This window comes from Stenella coeruleoalba, assembly GCF_951394435.1.
Source record: "Stenella coeruleoalba genome assembly, chromosome: 15".
NCBI lineage: Eukaryota > Metazoa > Chordata > Mammalia > Artiodactyla > Delphinidae > Stenella > Stenella coeruleoalba.
The window spans coordinates 58,591,260-58,614,939 of NC_137161.1; the positions used below are offsets into that span (position 1 = coordinate 58,591,260).

General features: G+C 47.2%; 1 protein-coding gene across 6 annotated transcripts in view; it reads right to left on the reverse strand.

Moving 5' to 3' along the window:
* Nucleotides 1-1,202: 1,202 nt before the first annotated feature.
* Nucleotides 1,203-23,680, reverse strand: part of LITAF (lipopolysaccharide induced TNF factor) — a 112,630-nt gene continuing 90,152 nt past the window's right edge. For all 6 annotated transcript variants that reach the window (XM_079946010.1, XM_079946011.1, XM_079946008.1 and 3 more), the window contains 3 exons: nt 9,748-9,972; nt 7,072-7,228; nt 1,203-4,036 (listed from right to left, as the gene is read on the reverse strand). In XM_079946010.1, coding sequence (XP_079802136.1) covers nt 3,928-4,036; nt 7,072-7,228; nt 9,748-9,972 — 491 coding nt within the window. In that variant the 3' untranslated portion in view covers nt 1,203-3,927. The remainder of the gene's footprint in view (nt 4,037-7,071; nt 7,229-9,747; nt 9,973-23,680) is intronic.

Sequence of the window (23,680 nt, forward strand, 5' to 3'; positions counted from 1 at the left end):
ATGTTGGACACACGAGCTACATTGATTTTGCCCATTTGGGAAACCAGGTACAACATCACTGAGACACTGCAGTACTAAGAACAGTATAGGCACTTACATGTATGGCACATCCAAAGGGATATTATCTGAATAGTAAAGAAATGAACTACCCAGCCATGAGAAGACATAGAGAACCTTAAATGCGTATTGCTAAGTGAAAGGAGCCAATCTGAAAAGGCTATGATTCCTGTATATATGTTTCCAACTCTGCATGATTCCAACTGTATGACATTCTGGGAAAGGCAAAACTATGGAGCCAGTCAGATCAGTGGCTAGGGGCTAGTGGGGAGGGAGGGATGAATAGGCAACACATAGATTTTTAGGGCAGTGAAATTATTCTGTATGATGCTATGATGGTGGATACATGTCATTATACATTTGCCCAAACACACAGAATGAGGCAGTCCAGTGGTTAGGACTCAGGGCTTTCACTGCTGTGGCCCCGGGTTCAATCTCTGATCGTGGAACTAAGATCCCAAAAGCTGAGAGGCATGGCCAAAAAAAAATAAATAAAAATAAAGAAACACACACACAGAGAAATGTACAACTCCAGGAGTGAACGCTAACGCCAACTATGGACTTTCGATGGTGATCAGACGTCAATGCAGGTTAATCAATTGTAACAAATGTAGGGGATGCTGATGATGGGGAGGCCGTGCATGTGTGGGGACAGGGGATGTATGAGAACTCTCTACCTTCTGCTCAATTTTGCTATGAACTTAAAACTGCTCTAAAAAATAATTTAAAAGGGGAAAAAAAAGGTATTTCAACGTGTGAACACTTTCCTAATACTGCAGAGAACAGTCACAAAACAGTTAAACGCACTAGACTGTATACTTGGCCATGAACTTTTTTTTTCCTTCTTTTTTTAAATCTTTCCAAGCCTCAGATTCTTGTTTCTTTAAAATTCTTAAGACCAAAAAAAAAAAAAAAAAAAAAAAAACCTCCGGGTTTCTCTCTTTCATCGCCCTTGCTGGATCTACTTTCAATTCACTGGTGTGCCCATGAAAAACAGACAACTCATTATAAACATCTGAGTCATAAATGCAGGAGATAACTTTAATAGGATCCAAAATGCAAATCAGAATTCTGTTAGTAAAATTCCAACGTCTACACTTACTCCTAAACAGAGATCTTTGAGCTCAAAATTCAGAGAAGGATTTTAATATCCCAAACACGAGAGGTTTGTTACTGGGGAGAAAACTGAGGCCAAATTGTGTGTGAGTATATGAAGCCACATTTATAAATAGTTCAGGGCCCAATAGAAGTGTTCTCGGTAGCAACTGGGAAGCCAGTTGTCCCAGAGAAAACATTTTCATGGGTAATGTTGTGGTCAGCCAGGAATCAGTCATGTGCTCAAAGTTGGCTTAAACAGATGCAAAAACTGAATTCTTTTTGATAACAAGACACAAGCCAACACTTGTATGTGTACAAGGCCTAGATGGACTAACAGTGTGTAAGATGCACAGCCATTTTGGGTTTGAAATTGGTAAATATTCTTCTTTGAGGTCCAAGTAGATATAAAATAAAGCTCTCGCATTAATTGAATGTGATTCAGTGTTTGCAACAAACTCCAAAGTCCCCAACAAACAGGGGAAGAACAAAAGAGCCTTTTAATTTGTAAAAATATATGAATAAGCCCGTATTTCAAAGAATAAAATAGAATATCTGACGAACACTTCATGCTCCAGGCATCTGATGTTATTTTTAAAGTTTCCCAGAATATATATATATATATATGTATGTTACGGTCCTCGAAATAGGGCTCTTGTTTTGAAGACTCTGCATATGTAATTGATAACAGCTTGAGACCATTTATATGCCACCATCTGAGCAAAACTGCTAAATATGCATGGCCTTCAATTTTGTCAAATGCAAGAAAAACACATGCTCAGGATCGGCTGAGGGGCAATTTCTTAAGACCAGAAGTTAGGGTTTAAATGACAAAGTCGCACCAAGGTGGCATGATTTTCCGGCACCTTCCAAAATGAAGCTTTATCACCAGGTAGGAAAAGAGGATGACATTCATATTCCCGGCGAGTTACAATGCCCTCCTTCTAGCATCTCGCATCTACCCGGATCAATTAACAAAGCATGTTTTGTTCGGAGCATGAATGAGGACGGCTTTCTTCTGCGCATTTTATTAAAATTTGAAAGCTATGGCTTGCTGCCACTGATGACGCCTATTGGGTTCCAACAGCCTAATGTTCAAATATGACTCGCTAGCTATCCACCCAACTCAACATCGGTCATCTTGACATCGGGGGATATTCAGCAAGTCTGTAGTTTTTTATCATGAAGGATTTTCTACCGTTATGGAACAAATAAAGGGTTCTTTGTACCAACGGCTGGAAACACAACATGAGACCTTTCTTCACACCGTAAGAATTGATGAATAGTTCACAGAGTGAACAAAAGACTTTATTTTTGAAAAGCAGATAACACCAAAGTACTATGTAGTATCCATAGTCATTGCAAAAATAATTACTGGAACTTCCGAAACATCAAACGAATAAGCTGAATCAATGGGTTATGACTATAATTTTGAACCAATATACAGATTTTCGATCAAGGCCTAGGCTTGATTTCTACATAATATTATTCACATGCATTCCCTGTGTCTATTTAGTATCAAAATGGGGACTCTTGAAAGTCGAGCCCGGCTTTGTCTTGATTTCAAAGATGACACAGCAGCGCACAGAGAACTCTGGCTTGCTGCTTCAGTCCTAGAAATCATGTCTTCAGATGTTATACAACAAATTGATTTCTGAAAAATAAAATCCAGACTTCAGATGCCTTTGAAACAGTCAGGTCCCCACACTTTTCAGCACCATGATACTCAGACGTGCTCAAACACGCTTTCCTTCGTCTTTCCACATATCCACCAGGAACCCAAAAGGGGACCCGCTTTAAGAGTTCCATTATGGAGGTCTTTAGGAACAACACTAAACCCAAGTAAAGGCAGTAGACGAAATTATCCCCGTTACTTTTTCTGTTAAGGAAAAAAAAAAAAAAAAAGTGAGAGTGCATTGGCAAATGGGAAAATGATACCAGTCATACGTATGGTTAGGGAAAACAGTTCTATAAATCCCTCCTTTCAAAATTATGTTCAAAGGTGTTTAAGACCAAAAGGAGGTCACAAAAACTGTTAATACAAACAATTCCTCTACCAAAAAAAAAGCTCTTTGTGGAAAGTGGCTGAGGATCTGGTCCAAAGAAGGCAGATCAGTGAAAAGATCCGGCCTTCTATTCCTAGCCTGCGTTTATGACCTCATGGCTATGCGTCTGATGGGTGTGAATAACCCCTCCCTGTACTTAAAAATGAATTAAGAAATTAAAGTGAATTTGTGTGCTATTTAAAGGCCTGCAGTTACAGAATCTGAGAGCCAAGCCCTTAGACTGTAAGGCAAGATTTTTGTCATCAGAAGTGGAAACAGATGGCTAGGACGGTAGGCACTAAAGGTTGGTTCAGCCGTTCTAGGGCCAGAACAGTTTAAAAACTAAGGCAATCTGGGGCTTCTCAGTTTGAGACCACCAAGAGAAAGGCCCACTGAGGCCAAAAAATCAGTGGCAAATCACCAGAAGATACTCAGGACAATGGTCACAGCTGGATGGGGTGACTTGGGGTCACAGACGGGGAGGCAGGAAACCCTTGAACCAGCACTCAAGGAGAATGTCTTTGCATGTCCTGTGCACGGCACCAAGCAGCAATTTCTGGGGTTTGGAGGTGTGTTATTTTTGCGATATTTTCCCCCCAAGAGAAGACACGAAGGTGGAGACCCTGGAGAGATGAGACCACCAAAATGGAGCCTTCACCAGGGGTGGGGCTGGGTGAGAGTCGGAAAGGCCTTCCTGCAGCACACGGCTCCCTTCAGGTCTGGCTGAGTCCTACAAACGCTTGTAGGTGCCCAGGAGAGCTTTGCAGTTGGGACAGTAGTGGTCCACATCCTGCAGGGCGTCCACACAGAAAGGGATGAAGCAGCAGCCCACGACGCACCTAGAACAAAAAAGACCACACGTGGAGAGCGTTACAGACTGTAGTCGTTTGGATGACAGCCGCCAACAAGATATGTCGGAGTCTTAATCCCCGGAACCTAGAAATGTGACCTTATTTGGAAAAAGGGTCTTTGCAGATGTAATTAAGGATCCCAAGATGGGATCTTCCTGGATTATGAGGGTGGGCTCCTTAAACTCCAAGACAGGGATCCTGATAAGAAGAGAAAAGGACACACAGAAATACAGAGAGGGACAAAGCCCACGTAAAGACAGAGGCAGAGACTGCAGTGATGCAACCACAGCCAAAGAACACCCGGACTACCAGAAGCTAGAAGAGACAAGGAAGGATTCTGCCCTTAGAGCTTTTGGAAGGAGCATGGCATCTTGATTTTGAACTTTCGGCTTCTAGAATGGTGAGAGAATAAATTCCTATTGTTTTAAGCCACCAGGTTTGTGGTAATTTGTTATGGCAGCCCTGGGGAACTAAGACCCCAGCCATTGCCAAGGCTGCTCCCACGGACAGACTGCTCTGCGTGTATTATCAAGTCTTGGGACACGTAGGCATCTTTCAAAGTGTTAGATTGGAATTGGTGAATTTCTTTTGTAAAGGGCCACAGAGTATGTATTTCAGGCTACATGGGTCTTGTTCTGTCACTGGAGCATGAAAGCAGCCACAGATAATCCGTAAATAAAGGGCGTGACCTGTTCCAATAGAACTTAAAATAGGCTGGATTTGGCCCCGGGGCTGTAGTTTGCTGACTCCTGTCTTGGACTGATCACTTTTCCATACAGACAGCCTGCTTCTCACAGCAACAATCATATAAATTTCCACAAATCACGTCTCTTAACCTACATAATCCATCATCAGCGCACGGAGGCAGGACCTCCATACAGCCTGAGGTGTAAGAAGAAATATATTTGGTCTTTGGTTCTCGGCACAGAGCTCCAAAACCCGTGGAACGTCCTGAGTGACAGGAGTGTCTTCTGTTACTCACAAAGAGCCCCTTTCAATCACACCTGAGTTTATGCTACTGAGGTGACTAGGGCGGGTCCCTAGACAGGCTTGGGATGGGCTGGTCACCAGAAAGACCAAGTGACTAGAGGGCTGGAACTTTCAACCTCGACTACAGACCTCTGGGGTGGAATGGGGGGGATGACGATTGGGTTATAAAAACACTTGAACAGCTAATTTGGAGAGATTCTGGGTTGGTGAATCCGGCATTTATGTGCCGGAAGGGTGGTGTACCCCAACTCCAAGGGGACAGAAACTCCTGCACTCAGGACCTATCTGGATCTCGCCCTGTTACCTCCTCACCTAGCTGTCCATCTGTCTGTCTCCTGTATGATAAACCTGTAAATGTACGTAAACTGCCATGCTGAGTTCTGTGAGCCATTCATTCTAGCATATGATCAAACCCGAAGAGGGGATAGCAGGACCCCTGATCGGTCAGAAGTTCAGGGGACCTACGACTTGTGCCTGGCATCTGAAGTGGGGGGCAGTCTGTGGGACTGAGCCCTTAAGCTGTGGGGTCTGCAACTCCAGGTAGTGTCAGAGCTGAACTGAAACACTGACACGCAGCTGGTGCTGGAGGCTTGGCCAGTGTCAGAAAACACCCCACAGCCTTACAACCAAAGTTTGCCAAAAAACATGGTTTAAAAAAAAAAAAAAAAAAAATCAACATTTTACAGGAAGACACTGATTTATATAAAGCAGAATCAGGAAATATCCTGAAGAGAATACTATCTCATGAATGGAATTTCCTATTGCCTAAGCTTACCTGAGTTCAAATAAGGGCAGCCAGTGCATTTAGCGATCATCCTATCCTCCCGCCTGACAAGTGCAGGCATGGCTGCAAGAGGCGATGCACACACAGCCACCTACTTTATCCTCAACGCCCCCGGAGGTGGGCGTTAGTACAACCCAGTTTACAGATGAGGAAACTGGAGCACAGAGAGGTGAAGTCACTTGCCCAGAGCCACACAGCTGTGAGAGGCAGGATCTGAACACACAGTACTGCATTTAAGGAAGAAAAGGAAGAACGGATAGAAAAAGCTGCCTCAATTTGAAAGCGAGAGGCCAATATTCGATAAAAGTTTCCATTTTGTCCTTCCCTGATTTCAAAGACAAAAGTTAGTTTTAACAGGAAAGTCCAAAGGACGATGAGTTTTTATGTATGTTTTCTGTCTCATTTCTTCCCCTCTGAATGCAAGTCCTCAAGAAAGTTAATTAAGCTCTCAAGGGCTTTGAGCCTCTCTTCAAAATTAGGAAGAGAACCACGATTCCCCCTCCACCTAAGTCATGAGCAGATAATGAGGAAAGATCCAGGCAAGGGTCTCTGAAAAGAAACCCACAAACACGGTTGCCTTCGAGGAAGCAAACAGAGCACTTATGGTTTTCTGAGTGACTTGCATGGCCAGGAATAAGGAGGCTGCCTTTATCTGTTTGGAAAAAAAAAGTTAAATGGTGCTTCCTCAACTTTCTCCCAGAACAGAAAGTATTATCTCTTTCAACATAATACCCTTGGTGCAGACATAAATTTATTTACACATTCTCCTTGTGTAGGCAACAGAAAACTACTGGGGGTCCTAAAAGGATAAGAAATTTTAAAGAGATGACTATAAAATATTTTAATGTACAGATTGTTTAAAGCTTCTCTTAGAGTCAAGCAAACATTATTAATTAGGTCATGAAATTCTACAAGAAGAAATCCCCAAGGGTATCGCTGTACACAGATACAAATGGCTGCTATGCTTGTCCCTACACGCAGGGAGTGGTCTGAGAAGAAAGGATGGGACAGCAGCTTCCAGGCGCTGATATGCTCGAGGGCAGTGGTTCTCAACTGGGCACGATTTCTGGTTATGACAACGGGGGCAGGGGAGCTCCTGGCATCTAGTGGGTAGAGACCAGGGATGCTGCTCAACATCCTACAGGGCACAGGACAGGCCCCCACAACACAGAAGTAGGTGCTGAGGCTGAGAAATCCTACAAGAGAGGAATTCGGGAGAGCCCGGGGTCTGAGTGGACCTCAGACTTACCCCAACAGGCACAGGCTCCCGCAGGAGAGCCAGGTGAGGGCGCCGGCATTATAGGACAGCTGAGTCACGATCATCTTGTTGCAGGAAGGACAACACATCTGGACTGGGCGGTCGAAAAAGGAGATGGGCTGCTGCACGTAGACTGTCTGCACAGCAACTGATGGAAGGAACAGAACAAACCGGCCAATCAGTAAATGAGGAAGACATTCATTAGAGGCAGGATCTCGACAGATATTTGCTCACCCACGTTCAGGAGAGCACTGTTCACAAGAGCCCAGAGGTGGAAGCAACCCAGCGTCCATTCATAAATGAATGGATGAACAAAATGTGGTCCATCCATGCAACGTGTTATTAGTCAGCCTTAAAAAGGAAAGAAACTCTGACACATCTTATAACATGGATGGACCTTAAGGGCATCAGGCTAACTGAAACAAGCCAGTCACAAAAAGGCAAATACTGCTGATTCCACAGATAGGAGGCACCTAGAGTAGTTGAATTCATAGAGATAAAAAGTAGAATGGTGGGTGCCAGGGGCTTGGGAGAGAGGAGTGAAGGGGAGTTGCCATTTAATGGGTATAGAGTTTGTTTTGTATAATGTAAGAGATGGAAGGTGGTAATGATTGCCCAAAAATGTGAACGTACTTAATGCCACTGAACTGTACGCTGAGAAATGCTTAAGGTAATCAATCTTACGTTATGTGTTATTTTATCACAATAAAAAAAATTGGGGATGGGTGAGGAGGGAGAAAAATGACAAAAAGGGAAGAAAACAGTGGCAGATTTCCAGAATTACCACTTGAGGGGCTCTGGAAACCTCCACACACGAGATGGGGGAAAGGACTGTGTGTTTCTGGAGCAGATTTGGCCCAGCTCCGCCAGGCTTTCAAACTCAACTGTCTCTGGACTCAAGTGCGGAGCTTATTAAGAATGCAGATTCCCTGGTCCTGCCCTCAAGACCGTCTGATTCAGCAAGTCTGGAGCAGGGTCCCCAAACTGCTTTTTAAGCTCTTGAGTGGTTCTACAAAGGTGGTCTGCAGATGGTAATTTCAGAAACAGTGATGTGATGGGTTTTAGCCTCAATTTTCTTCATCCGTAGATTAGTGGTTGCCAGGGGCTGGGGGGATGGAGGGTGACGGGGGTTTCTTTCTGGGGTGATGGAAACGTTCTGGAATTAGTGCTGATGGTTGCACAGCTCTGTGAAGATGCTAAAACCACTGAATCATATACTTTAAAAGAGTGAACTTTATGGTATGGGAATTCTATCTCAATAAAGCTGTTTTTTAAAAAATGGAATAATAAGGGTTGTCGCTAGGATTAAATGGGACAAAGGCAGTAAAGAACCTCACCCCGTGCCTGGTACAGAGTGAATCCTCCATAAACAAGCCTGCATTTCACACGGTCTCCTTAGCAAACTCCAATGCCCAGTAATAAGGCTGGCGTTTACCAAGCCAGGGGATACTGGCCCAGTTCTTTACAAGTCGGGGGACCATACTGATACACGCAGTGGGTATATGAAATCGTGCTAAAAAGAGAAAACTATGTGAAAAACACACGCGGACATCCACAAGCATTAGAAGAGCACCTAGGGTGATGGAAATCACAAAGCCCTCGGAGCTTAGCACATTCTTTTGGTTTTCGGCAAAGTTGTTTAAGCTCGTAGTTCTGTCAAAGTGACTTTTTTCTGTTTTTATGTTATTGAGATGCCATTTCTGTGATCTGTGTATTAGGGGACATGAACTGTTACCCAGAGCTAACCAGACAATATTCCCAGAAAGACCTAGAAAGCACCCCCACCCCCTGAAGAAGAGCAGCATCAAAGCATAATTCAGCACTTACACGTAAATTTTAATAAGGGTTATGTGGGGTACAAGAATGAGTTATTTATTGATCAGAGTGTGATCTAAAAGAGTCTGAAGTCGTTATCTTGTCCTCTTCCATCTCAAGGAGTCAAAGTCACTTGAGCACAATGACAACAATGGTTCACATTCATCCAATGATTACTCATGGAACCTTACTTAATCTTAACAGCCGCCGGTTGTAGGTACTTGATGGGCCCCATTTTACAGATGGGGAAACCGAGGCACAAGGAGGCTGGTGAACCCAGGCAGTCTGTCTCGCGGGCCCGCTCTCTGAGCTGCCTGTAATACTGAATCAGCTACATACCTGGGTGCAGACGGGCAGCAGGAAGTACCAAAGGGCAAGGACATGAAGAAGTTGCTGGAGGGCAGGGGAGTCACCTGCACTAATGTTGGGCTGGGGGTGGGTTTCAGCTCACCCATTCCTCACTCACGGCTGCATCCTCTCCCTCTCCTACTCCAGCCCTGGCCTCGGGGCAGGGGTTCTCCCGCCAAGCCTCAGCAGGAAGGGCAGGAGCCCCCGAAAGCAAACTCCCATTCCCAAATTTCTCTGGGACGGTTCGTTGTGCCTCTGTGATAAGCAGCAGAGGCTCGGTTTACAGTGGACGTGGGAAAGTTCATACACTGTGCTTCATTATGGAAAAAGCAAAGCCTCACTGACAGGGAACCCAAGACTAGATGTGACATTTCAGGACACGGGGGAAAGTTGGACTGACTGGCACTTTGCTTAGACTGTGGGGCACAGTCACTACGGCCACTCTCTGGAGTCCCAGGGCTGAGGGCCAAGGAGAGGTAAGGGGACCCGGGAGGCCGTACGTACTTGCATTGGCATTGGGGACGGGCACTGGCTGGGTGTAGTACCCAGGCGGATTCATGCCCTTCCCATCTGGGCCCGTCATGAGCCCCGTGGTCGGCCCAGGCATGGGTGCTGGAGGTGTGGGGTAGTAACTGTTAACAGAAACTGTCTCTTCATAGGATGGGGGCGCAGTTGGCACCGAGGAAGGTCCAGCAGCCGCCTGGTAGGATCCTGGAGCAGACATTTTACCTAAAGCAAAACCAGAAGACACCAGATCAGAAATTCAATGGACAGGGGCCTCCCTGGTGGCGCAGTGGTTAAGAATCCACCTGCCAATGCAGGGGACACAGGTTCGAGCCCTGGTCCAGGAAGATCCCACATGCCGCGGAGCAACTAAGCCTGTGTGCCACAACTACTGAGCCTGCGCTCTAGAGCCTGTGCTCCGCAACAAGAGAAGCCACAGCAGTGAGAAGCCTGCGCACCGCAACGAAGAGTAGCCCTGGCTCGCCGCAACTAGAGAAAGCCCGTGTGCAGCAACAAAGACCCAATGCGGCCAAAAATAAATAAATTAATTAATTAAAAAAAATTCAATTGACATCTCTCCATCTCTCTTTTCCACTCTCAATCCTTTTTTTTTAAACATCTTTATTGGAGTACAATTGCTTTAAAATGTTGTGTTAGTTTCTGCTGTACAACAAAGTGAATCAGCTATACTTATATATATATATATCCCCATATACTTCCCCACCTTGAGCCTCCCTCCCACCCTCCCTATCCCACCCCTCTAGGCCGTCACAAAGCATCGAGCTGATCTCTCTGTGCTATGCGGCTGCTTCCCACTAGCCATCCATTTTACATTTGGTAATGTATATATGTCAGTGCTACTCTCTCACTTAGTCCCAGCTTCCCCTCCCCCTCCTGTGACCTCAAGTCCGTTCTCTACGTCTGCATCTTTATTCCTGACCTGCCACAAGTTTCATCAGTACTGTCTTTTTAGATTCCATATATGTGCATTAGCATCTGGTATTTGTTTTTCTCTTTCTGATTTACTTCACTCTGTACGACTGACTCTAGGTCCATCCACCTCATTACAAATAACTCAATTTCGTTCCTTTTTATGGCAGAGTAATATTCCATTGTATATATGTGCCACATCTTCTTTACCCATTTATCTGTCGATGGACATTTAGGTTGCTTCCATGTCCTGGCTATTGTAAACAGTGCTGCAATGAACATTGTGGTACATGTATCTTTTTGAATTTCTTTCATTTTCTAACTGACAAACAGACAATTAGGAAATGACCTGTGTCCAGTCTTGTCCAAAAGCCAGAAAGGGAGTTAACATCATCCCTTCCAGACCCAAGAATGAGAACCTTAACAAGAGATTCCCTACATAAAGGTAAAAGGTAGGGGGACATCCCTGGCGGTTCAGTGGTTAAGACCTCAAGCTTCCACTAGAGGTTCAATCCCTGATTGGAGAACTAAGATCCCACATGCCGAGTGGAGTGGCCAAAAGAAAACAAAGGATTGCCTTGGGTATTGCTCACCCTTTGCATTTCCATTTAAAAAAAAAAGAAAGAAGGTAGATGATGACAAGAGAAAATTACCCACATCCCCTGGGCAAACATCCACCAAATGTGAACATAAATTTTTTCACACTTGAAACCATCACCCAACCAAGACCTATCTTTCATAACTAATGTTTTTTCTTTTCTTTTCTTTTCTTTCCTCCTTTTTTTTTCTTTTTTTTTTCAAATTAACCGCTGCAGTTTTTACTAACAGTGTTTCAAGTGACCAGAAAAGACAAAGGCCTTCAAAAGCCAACCACAAACTATGGCAAATACTAAGCAAAACAAGCCAGAGGCCAAGAAACCCTCCCGGTGAATGCCATGTACCCGAAGTCCAGAAGCAGGAAAAGGAATCTTGGGGGTGTAAGTTAAGAAAACGGTTACTCTTGGGAGGGGAAGGAGAGTCTGGAAGAGGCTGGTGGGTGAGGGTGTCTAGTCATGTTCTCTTCATCTGGGGGTGGTTACACGGGATTGTCCACTTTGTGAAAATTCGAGTTGTACAATTAAGATATGTGCCTTTTTCTGTATATATGTTATAGTTTTTAAAAAGTAAACACACACAGGGACACACAAACCAACCAGTTCTCATTTTGAAAAGTGAGAATCAGAGCAGCCAGGCACATATTTCCTTTTGTGAGGGCAAAGAACCGTTTTTTTTTTTTCCCTGCAGAACTGATGCCCGCCTAGAATTACATGGCCTGGACCCAGGGTGTGTTCCTGTCTGCGGTCCCATGCTCGGCAGCCCCCGGGCAGCTGGAGAAGGACACAGTGCCGTCCTTTGTCTGCTTCTGTTTTTCCAACGGGGCAGGGCTAACGCTGCATTAGAAGATCCATTCAAACCTGTCTCAGGAGAAACGGAGCAGGGAGCTCTGAGGGCAGCGAGCCACAGTCCGGGGGCTTGGCCGGGCCTGTGCTGCTTCCCACGCACCATGCCTCCTCTTCTAGATCCCGTGGGAAGCAGAATCGATTCATTCTGCTGCGAGGAGAAGGGGAGAATCCTTCAAGGACGCTCTGCCTTTCAGCCCAGCCCGAAAGAGGAGATTTCTCTGGGGGAAGAGATGAAAGGGCTTTCAAAGTGGAAAGAGAGGCATGGGAAAACGACCATGCATAAAACAAAATCCATAAATAAAGCCAGATAGGTTGGAGCTGGGTTCTAGAAAATTGTGGAAGCCCTATGGAGATGTTTGGATCTCATTCTATAAGCCTGGGGCTGTCCAAGGGAAACTTTCCAGAAGGATGGAAATGGTCTCTATGTGGGCTGTTCAATATGGTCGCCAGCAACCACACCACACCGCCAAACACTTGAAATGCGTCCGAGGAACTGAATTGTTAAATTATATTTATTTAAATTGAAAATCGAATACAGGGAATTCCCTGACAGTCCAAGTGGTTAGCACTCTGTGCTTTCACCACTGAGGGCCCGGGTTCAATCCCTGGTTGGGGAACTAAGATCCCACAAAGAAAAAAAAAAAAAGAAAGAAAAAAGAAAGAAAGAAAGAAAGAAAATCAAATACACAATTCATTTACTGGAACATTTTTATGTAAGTCTGGGACTCCTTGGGTATGCGAATCTACTTTCTCAACAGCAAATTTAAGGAACTCTGAATTGAGATCAAATGTTTTTGATAAAATTTTAGCATCCAATTTGGGATATGATGTCAACGTAAAATACACCTTGGATTTCAAAACATTTTTAAAATGTTAATGTGAAACACCTCGTTCATAATTTTTTATATCGACTCTAGATTGAAATGATAATACTTTAGATAGCCAGAGTTAATATGCTGTTCCAGTTCATTTCACTTGTTTCTTTTTCCTTTTTAAAATGTGGTTACTAAACAATTTTAAATTGCCTATGTGGCTCGCTTTCTGGTTCTATGGGACAGGAACCATGGGAGGTTACAGAGAAAAGGAGAGGTCCAACCCTAGACAGGGTAGATGAAGCAGAAGGTCTGGAAAGGAAACAAGAAGCAAAGCTCGGAAGGCCCCTGCGTGGGGGTGGAAGGCCCAGGGTTGGGGGGAGTCTACAGTGGGGGGTTGACCCCAGAACATCTTTGTGAAAACAGGCTCAGGGTTTAAAACAGACTGACTGTGAAAAGTGGTTAAGGTATATAACTGTGTCAATTTCCTCTCACCCACAGGAACAGAAATGCAGAAGTAGGAGGGAAGACGGGCCACAAACATCGGCCCCAGGATGCCTCTCTACCAGGCTCACCTCCAACGCTGGCTGCTGTCCCCTCCCGGCTTGCCCCAGACCTCCCCACATCCGCGCACTGCGCTGGAGGAGACTTCAGCTGGGGGAAACACGGCCGCCTCGTGCTCCCGGGTATTTTACAACCGTGCAGAACGTCAAGGACTCACTGTCCCTTCCTGTCTCAGGAAAGGCAGACCCAGAGCTGCCAACACGATTTATTATGAAAACTGAGTCATATAAAAAAACCCACAAGAGCAGAAAGCACTATGCGTCCAGAAAGCCTAAAATAGCACAGTTTGCTGTGGCTGCAAACGGAGCGCTTCGGGAGGGGAAACAGAAGGTCCTGGGGTGCCCCAAATTCTGCAAATAGTTCGGGTCAAACCATTGCCTCTCTCCTCCAAAAGGGAAGAAACTCAGAGATTGTGAATTGTGCTGCTGAGAGCGAACACACAGGTGTTAGGAAGCTGGGGGGAGGTGGGGTTCTTGCCAAGACATCTAAAGGAAGGAAGGGTCTGAGCTTCTGGTTCTGGAAATTAATGTCTACCCACCCCTGCCCCTGTTTTAATTGACCATCATCATCTTTCTTGTGGTCACATCCTATTTGCTGGAACTTCAGGACACTCTCTCTCGGGAACATTGCTTTTGGATCAAACAGACACATAAACACGCTCATAATTCTGAAAAGAACAAGAGCAACAGTCTAGAATGGTTTAAGGAAAAGAAGGAAGGAAGAAGGAAGGAAGGGAGGGAAGGAGGGAGGGAGGGAGGGCAAGAAAACATATAACCAGCTGCTTTGAAATCTTTCTAAATAAATTCCACAGCTTGCCTTCCCCCAGGCCCCAGGCCAGGAAATGCCACTTCAGTCAATCCCATTTCTCTCCCTCTCTTTTTTCTTTTCTCTCCCCACCCCCATTTCTTTTTAATTTGGTTTCCCCCAGGGGCAGGAGGCCCACCTCGCCAGCCACTAAGCCACCCTTCCAGAAAGGATTTGCTCAACTGGCCTCCACACTCCCCTCCTCACCCCCACAATGTGAAATTCTTAAGGGCAGACACACATGTGGACCCAGACACACAGACACACTCCACTGTCAGCAGAGGACCCTGCATCCCTCCAGAGCTGCCCGTGTGCTGAGGCACCAGCATAATTCCATCTAATACTTGGGACCCATTTTTCTGGGACAAACTGGAAACCACAGGAAAGTGTCTTTTAGTTTAACAAAACAGAAAAGCCACAGTTTTGCCACGTAAAACACAGCCTTGAGAATCCTTTGGTGGCCCTGGGTGGCTGGGGTGCAGCCTCTGCAGAACCCAGGTTGCCACAGTTACGGGGAGCTTTGTGGGGGGAAATAAAGGAACAAACAAGGGGGTCTCCCTCCTCCCTCCCCAGTTGTTTAACTTTCTTATTAAGCCCCTGAGAGTGGCTTTTCTCGACTGTCTATTGAAAAGGACACATTGAAGGCGATTCTCCACCCACCTTCCACCTGCCCCCGCAGGAATCGAGGAAATGCTAAGGGCTGGAGATTTCTGTTTCCACCATCTCATAATGACTCTTATTAGCTCCTTCCAAATGCAGAGAGAGGCATTCCAAACCCCTTTTTTTAAATATGGAAAATTTGACCAGGGCTGACCTCACGGGCATGTGACCCGTGTAGGCCCACGGGGCCCTACACGCAGAAGGGCCCCCCAAGCTCCGCTGAATGCTGCCGCCATCTTGAAATTCCAAATACTTCTTGAACCAGAGGCCCTGCCTTTCCACGCTGCACTGGGGCCAGATGTTAGGTAGCCAAATCGTGACCGTTGGTTACAGAAAAGGAAAAGGAGGCATTTCTGATGCAAGAAGAACAAGGCTGGGCTTCCCTGGTGGCGCAGGGGTTAAGAATCCGCCTTCCAATGCAGGGGACACGGGTTCGATCCCTGGTCCAGGAAGATCCCACATGCCGCGGAGCAACTAAGCCCATGCGCCACAACTACTGAGCCAGCGCTCTAGAGCCCACGAGCCACAACTACTGAAGCCCACGTGCCGCAACTACTGAAGCCTGTGCGTCTAGAGCCCGTGCTCCGCAACAAGTGAAGCCACCGCAATGAGAAGCCAGCGCACCGCAACAGAGTAGCCCCCGCTTGCCGCAACTAGAGAAAGCCCACATGCAGCAACGAAGACCCAACACAGCCAATCAATCAATCAATCAATCAGTAAATAACTGAATAAAAAAGAACCAGGCTTGGACTTGGAAGTTGGCCCATGACCAGCTGCGTGATCCTGGGCCCCACTCTCTCATCCGTAAATATGCCAATTGGAAGTCTGGGGTCCCTAGCTGAAAACATCCCTTGTTCTGAGACAACGATTCGCTGGGTGAAAGATGTTCTCTTAAATGGGCAGTGAGGGCTACACGGATATTTATTCCTGGTTAGGCCTACGGGAATGAGTCTGGGAGTAGCTCCTTCACTGAACCCAGTATAAAACAGGATTTCCCAATCTTGTTTTCATTACAGCCGCCTCCCTCCCTCCCCTCCTACCCCTGGCCCCCAAGGAAAAAAATTAAATTATATTTAAATTCAATTAATTAACTTGAATATAATTTAATTTCTACCTAACAAGAAAAATTAAATACTAAGAAATAAGATTTTGTTGGGCAGGGTTGAGTTTTGGAGGGCCACACACCACTGTAATAGTTCAGATTTTTTTCACCTCTCCCCTCCCCCAAGAACCAATTTTCATTCCCTTGGATCCCCAGTGAGAACTCACTGTTTGGAAAGAGGTAGTTGGGCCCAATGAGTTCCGCCAATCACCCACATTTGTTCATTGAGTATTTCTAAATTATGACTCCTCCTTTCTTGGTGTCATAAACGCAATTGTCCGAACTCAGTTTTTAACCTTTTAGGGACCAAGTCCTAGGATCCCTTACATCTGCATGTTCTTTTCAAGGCATGCCCAGCCCTCTCGCAACGTAATCTCATGAGCCACAAGGGAGGGAGGTGGACAGGGGTCGGGTGAGCAGACAGAGGGACACTTCCTTCTGTTGTACTGGGGCCAAGCAGGGCTGGGCTGGCATCCACTTCCTCCTGCACCCATCACTCCTCTGGGTCTTGAATCTGCTGGGTTCTCACTCCAGGAAGAAAGTAAAGGGTGCTCAGGGGTTCCAAAGACTGTTTACACCTTATTTTGGCATCTCAGAGTCCAGACGTCCTGGCCTGATCAGAATCTACCACTTATCTCACAACTGCTACTCCGCACCCCATCCCAGATTCACAAACTGCATTAAGATGAACCGTAACGGGCTCTTAACTTGACCGCAGCGGGCCCTGTAATTCACGCCCTTACACGCATCATCCCATGTCATTCCCACACCACTGAGTCAGAAATTATTGTTATCATCAACCTGATTCACAGATGAAAAAACTGGGGCCCAGAGAGGTTGAGCGGCTTATCCAAATTTACACAGATGGAGTGGTTTGAACCCATGCCCCTCAGACTCTGGAGCTCTTTAGAACTCATCAAAATACCTCCCAGGCTGGGAGATCCAGACACAATCAGCAACTCGTTTTGCACACTTTGCCCCCCCCCCCCAATGAAACGTGAAAGGAAAAATCAATTCTCAGTGGAAGCAACATATCTGAGCCCAAGGCGACAGGTCACCCCCTTTCTCTCTGCCTTCCTAACACCCGTGAAGATGCATATACACAGACTTTCACACGACACACCCAAGACAAGATTTAAAAAACGACCTGCCCATTATGGACTTCAACTAATTTTGTCATGAGGACTTTGCAGTTCAAAACGATCTACTTCTTTAATGAGAATCAGGGGTCCAGGAGGTCAGCGATCAGCCAGAGTTAGCTATCCACAGAGCAATTCCTGCCCATCTGGGGGACGTAAGCAATGAAGGGGAGATCTCAGAACTTTTGAGATGCCACATCTGCTTCAAGCAGCAGTGGGAGGCTGGGATATCTCTGCCACCTGCTGCAGCTCCCAGGGAAGAAAAGGCAAAGGCCATGCCAACCGAGTCTCAGAGCAGGCTTTTTAATATCGCTGTTGAAAGACTGTCGCAAAAAGCCCTCAAAAATCCTGGAGAGAAGCCACGCCGGTGGGCGCAGTGATCTTCGCGCCTTGAGCTGAGATTAATGAATTGATCCTGGAACCTCGAGACACAGGAAAAAACTCCAAGTCACTTTCAGCAACAGATTTGTTCCTAAAAAAACTCGGCCGAAACAGTCTTAGAATTCCCGGAAACACCCCGGTGGAGCTGCTATTCCGGGCCCTCACACAAGCTCTGGGAGTCGTCGTACTCGGTCGGAGCCTGCACCAGTGTTCACTGGATAACTTGGGGTCCCAGCCTGGCAGCGTTTGCCTGGAATCCTAAATTCAGAGGCAGGGGGCTGACTTCCGGGAAGCCTAGCGATGGCTGGCCGACCAGCTCGATCACTGATACAGCGGTTCCAAAACATCGCTGGGATGAACCTCGAAAACATGATCCTAAGTGAGAGAAGCCAGACGTGAAATCATCGTATGATTCCATCCATGTATACGAAATGTCCAGGATAGGTAAATCCAGAGACGGAAAACCAATTAATGGTGCAGCAGCTGGGGGTGGGGAGGGGAGGGCACTGGGAGGAAACAGGTACGGGGTTTCTTTTTAGGGTGATGAAAATGTTCTGGAACTGGATGGAGGTGATGGTTGCAAAACACTATGAATGTACTACTTGCCACTGAACTGTACACTTTCAAATGATGAATTTTATGTTTGGTGAATGTCACCTTAATAAAAAGGAAAAAAGAAAGAAAGATAAAAGCAATTTGAGTCTCCAAATCCACCACTAGCCTTAGTTCAATGCATTCAGTGGCCCGTTTACCTAAAATTGAGACCACTGGGGTGTTTCTGACACCGGCCAACGTGTCCCCGACGAAGGTGACCTAAGGTCCTGAGTTGCCTGGGATGGAGGGGGTTCCCAGGACACGTTGAACCCCTAACTCCCCACCCTGCCTCTCACTTCACCTCCCACCACAGGTGCAAATTGATGTGTCTGCAGCCTGGCTTGGATGTCCCCAAACATGCCCCAAGCATGCTCTTTCCTCTTTGCCCCCTGTTTCCTTCCTTCCCTATGGGTTTGCAAATTCCTCTCACCCATCATATCCCTGCTTGGCTGCCACCTTCTCCAAGAGGTGATCTCTGGCTTTCCCAGAGGAGAACTAATTCCTCCCGAACCTCTCTCTACACAGTGCGGAAATCAAGGGTGCAGGGTCTGGAGCCAGACAGCCTGTGGTCGCATCAAAGTTCCCCTGGGCATGACTTTGGTGCCTCAGTTTTCCCATCTGTAAAATAAGCACACTGGCAGCTTCTTCCTCATGAGGCTCTTGGGAGGATTAAACGAATCCACTTGCGAAGAGGACCCAGAGCAACGAGAGACACATATGCCCTCAGCACGTGCTAGCTGTCATTAACATACGTTTCTCTGCTGTACTTGTCACAGGGCACCTTTCTCGTCTAAGACGTCTTCCTAACCAGTCTGTGGGCCCTTTAAGGGCAGGGATTGAAATTATTAAAATCTGCACCCCCAGCACCTAGAACTAAGCTCAAAGCATCATGGGTGCTTCATAGGGTAACCCACTGTCCCAGGTCGCCCAGGAAAGAGGGATTTTCCCGGATACAGGATTTTTGGTACCTAAATTGGGAAAGTCCCTGGCAAAGACCAAGACAATTTGGTCACCCCGATATTTCCACAAATGTTTGGAGAAAATGATACCTATGTGTAAAAAGGACACCAAGACCCATCTTGGATGGCATCAAGATTTGGAAGCAGACATAAATGGGAGGGTCTTACCCTAAGAGTCTCAACTTAGAATCTGACAAAAATGAAGTTTTTTTAAAATAGGAAGATGTTCCTAACAACAGGTCTCAATAACAGATGGCCTCGCAGTTCAGCTCAAGGTAACAGGAGGGTTTGGCCAAATGTGCTCCAGAACTGGAATCACTTAACTGGTCTGGAATCCTTTGTCTCCTCCAGAATGCCCTGGGGAGAATGGTATTTCTCAGCAGGGCACCCTGTGATGTCCAGGCAGAAGGTCAAGGTGTGGGTGGAGGGACTTCCCTGGTGGTGCAGTGGTTAAGAATCCATCTGCCAATGCAGGGGATACGGGTTTGAGCCCTGGTCCGGGAAGATCCCACGTGCCATGGAGCAACTAAGCCCATGTGCCACAACTACTGAGCCTGTGCCCTAGAGCCTGCGAGCCACAACTACTGAGCCTGCGAGCCACAACTACTGAAGCCTGCGCGCCACAACTACTGAAGCCTGCGCACCTAGAGCCCGTGCTCCGCAACAAGAGAAGCCACCACAATAAGAAGACCGCGCACTGCAACGAAGAGTAGCCCCCGCTCACCGCAACTAGAGAAAGCCTGTGCGCAGCAATGAAGACCCAACGTAGGCAAAAATAAATAAGTTAATTAATTAATTAAAGAAAAAAAGAAAGAAGGGCTCTCCTCACACCCTTTGGAAAAAAAAAAGATGTGGGTGGAAAGAACTTGAAAAGGGAAGTGTGGAGGCAAGTAAACACAAACAAGACAAAATCAGAGACAAAAAAAGCCACAGTCTCTAAACTTCAAGATCGGTTCATTTTTACTCTTTGATGCAAGTTTCTGAGGCTGCTCGTCCCCGGGCTCTGCAGAAGGCATCCCTGAATTTTGCCGACAACCACTGCTGGTTCTTGTTGGGGTTTCAGAAGAGAGTGAGAAGGAGGTGCTTCCTGCGGCTGCACCATCCGTCCAAGATCTGAACTTATTAGCAGGCTCCTCGCTGCCACCAGCCCAAACTCAGTAACACCTGTCACTCCGTGTTCATCACCTGGTCCTTGGCATGGCTCTGAAGCCACTTGTTCTACATGGATGGTGTGTCAACCATTCTCCAAAAATGACAATCTTTTCTCATGGGTGTCAAGAAAATTCAGAGGCTCTAACGAGCTTCTACCCCAAGATGCCATAAACATCAGCAACTGCTGCTGACACGTGTGGACAGGAAGTGGGGGGGAACGGAGTTCACACCTTTGCAGCATCTCCACCCTCAGTGCTTACCTACAACCAGCACGGATGGAAGGGGGACTCTTAAGGAGTCTCAGGTGACTTTTTTCTCCCCACTCCCAATCCTTTCTGGTGAAATGACCGACAGGCAGGCAGGGTCCAAAAGCAAAGGAGGAGGAGGACAGAGAGGTAATGCCCGATGCTGAGAATTCTCCTTGGGCAATTGTACAAGACACATGGGCTTCACAGGCGACTCTGATCAGGAACTGACCTGGTGGAGAAGCAAGGCCATGGCCACTGAGCTCAGAAATGTTACAGGTGGGATGTCTCTGCCTGGTACCCAAGATACGGTTGCATGTGGGGTTTTCAGAAACACCTGTGTGTGTTGCCTGTCATTTACAAGCATGGGCGGGCACCACCCACCTCTCAGGGGTCAGTAGGAATGACGTGGACCACGACCTGGCCTGCTGAATACCCAACAGTGATTTGGAGAAAAGAGAAGACATGGAAGAATGTGAGCAGATGGGGCACAGAGAGGGGAACAAAAAAGGCCCAAAGAAAATTAAGACGATAGGATTTTAAGGTAGGTTGAATGTTTAACAGCAGTAACTGGGACCAAACTTCCTTGGTTCAAATCCCAACTCTGCCATGTCTAGGCTGTGTGAACTTGGGTGAGTTGCTTCATTTCTCTGTGCCTTGGTTTCCTCATCTGGAAAATGGGCTGACAATCGTACCCACACCTTCACAGTGTTGCAAGTTGGATGTGCCCAGAACACTGGGCACGTGGGTCACTACGAAAGCATTAGTTCTAATTACTTACAGGGAAGCAGAGTAAAATCCGGGGAGGGGGTCACTTGCCCTCAGTGACACAAGAGGTCTCACTGCCAGGAGGCAGGAGGACCCAAGCACAGACCCCATCGCACCACGTGCCCCTGTTGTGAGGCCTCTGCCTTCACGCCTTTACTTGTTTGTCCAAAGCCCCTACAGTCTGACCCTCCCAGCCCCACCTGCAGTACATAGACAGAATAATGCCCCTTAAAGCTGTCCACACCCTAATCCCCAGAACGTGCCTTAAATGGCAAAAGGGACTCTGCAGCTGTCATGAAGTTAAGGCCCTTGAGATGAGGAGATGATCCAGGTGGGCCTGAGGCAACCACAGGGGTCCTTAGAATAGGGAAGCAGGAGGGCCTGAAAGAGAGAAGGGGCCCATTGGCTTTGAAATTGGCCCACGGAGCCATGAACCAAGACATGCAGGCGGATGCTAGCTGGATTCCGGCCTAGAGCCTCGAGGAGGAATGCAGCACCTTGTCACCCAGTGACACCCATTGTGGACTTCTGAGCTCCAGACTGTAGGATAATACACGTGTTATTTCAGCTACTAGGCTTGTAATTTGTTACAGCAGCCAGAGCAAACAAACCTGCCCCCTCCTAGCTAGGTTGCCCAATCCCCCTCTGGCCCTGCAGACTCCCAAGGGGGCTCTCCCCCTCCCATGGTGGGTGCCCCCCACCAGAGACCTGAGCCCCTCAACCTCCCACCCCAGCTCCCAGGCATCTGTCCACCCACCCTCGATACTGAAGGAGCCCTTCTCTGGTTCAAACTCCACTTAAAGTCCACAAGTGTGGCCACCCCGCCACACCCCGCCACGTCCGGGGACTTTGCTCCAACAATGACCCCTCCTGCCAACCCTGCCCTCTCAGCTGGCTTCTCTCCTACTCTCTAGGCTGGTTCAAATCTTTCCTTATTAAAAGGTAAAAACCAGGGCTTCCCTGGTGGAGCAGTGGTTGAGATGCAGGGGACACGGGTTCGTGCCCCGGTCCGGGGAGATCCCACATGCCGCGGAGCGGCTGGGCCCGTGAGCCATGGCCGCTGAGCCTGTGCGTCCGGAGCCTGTGCTCCGCAACGGGAGAGGCCACAACAGTGAGAGGCCCACGTACCACAAAAAAAAAAAGTGGAAAAAAAGGTAAAAACCAAAACCCCTCTCTTCCCTCAGCCTGGGTCCTCAGCCCCTCTGGCTCCCTGCTTCTCTTCCGTGTCCACGGATTCACCCCTGACCACCAGCCTCCTTCCTCCCTTGGCCATGACCCCTCCAAGCCCACTTCCCGTTTCCTGTCCTCTTCTCCCAAGGCTGCTGGCAACTCCTCTGGAAGGACTGCCTCACTGGCCTGGCCCTGCACCTCTACCTTCAGGGGCTGTGCCTCCCCGTCAGCCCGTCCACAGCAGGTCCCCGGGGACTCGGGGGTCTGCACGCAATGCCCATCGTCCCCCGAACTCCTCAACCCCACACCCATCATGCTGACCACGACCCACCCCTGGACAGCTCCCCCCCACCCCGGCCAAGCCAGTCTTCATACAGAAAGATGCTTGTCTCTCTCTAAAGCAGGGAGATGCAGTTAAAGCGACTCAGGGACAGATGGTCAAGCTTAATATCATCAGTGAGGAGTCATGCGGACATCACGCACCTGCTGATCTGACGGAGTGAAAAGGGCACTCTGGCTTGGTGGTCCTGCTCCCCAAAACCCCTGACCCCAGGCTCATCACAAGAAAAGCTCAGACAAACCGAAATTGGGCGACTTTCTACAGGGGACCAGGCCAGAACTCAGAACAGCCAAGGTCATGGAAAAAGGAAAGCCTGAGAAAGTGTCACAGACCAAAGGAGAATGGCAGGTGACAACCGAACAAAAGGTAGGTCCTGGATTGGACCCTGGAATGGAATCCACTGGAAAAACTGGTGACACTCAAAAAGTCTGGAGCTTGGTTAACAGGAAGTCACCAATGTCGGCTTCTTAGCTGTGGCGAATGCACCCCGATGATGTAAGATGCTAACAGAAGGGGAGGCTGGATGGAGCATACGGCACCTCTGCGCCGGCTCTGCAACTTTCCTGTGTATCTAAAACTATTCTAAAATGAAAGGTTTGATAGACAGAGATAACAAACTTACGGTTACCAAAGGGGGAAGGTGGGGAGGGATAAATTAGGAGTTTGGGATTAGCAGGTACACACTAATATACACAAAATAGATAAATAACAAGGACCTACTGTATAGCACAGGGACCTATATTCAATATCCTGTAATAAACCATAATGAAAAAGAATATGTATATATATGTATAACTGAATCACTTTGTCACACGCCAGAAACTAACACATTGTAAATCGATTATACGTCAATTAAATAAATGAATTAATT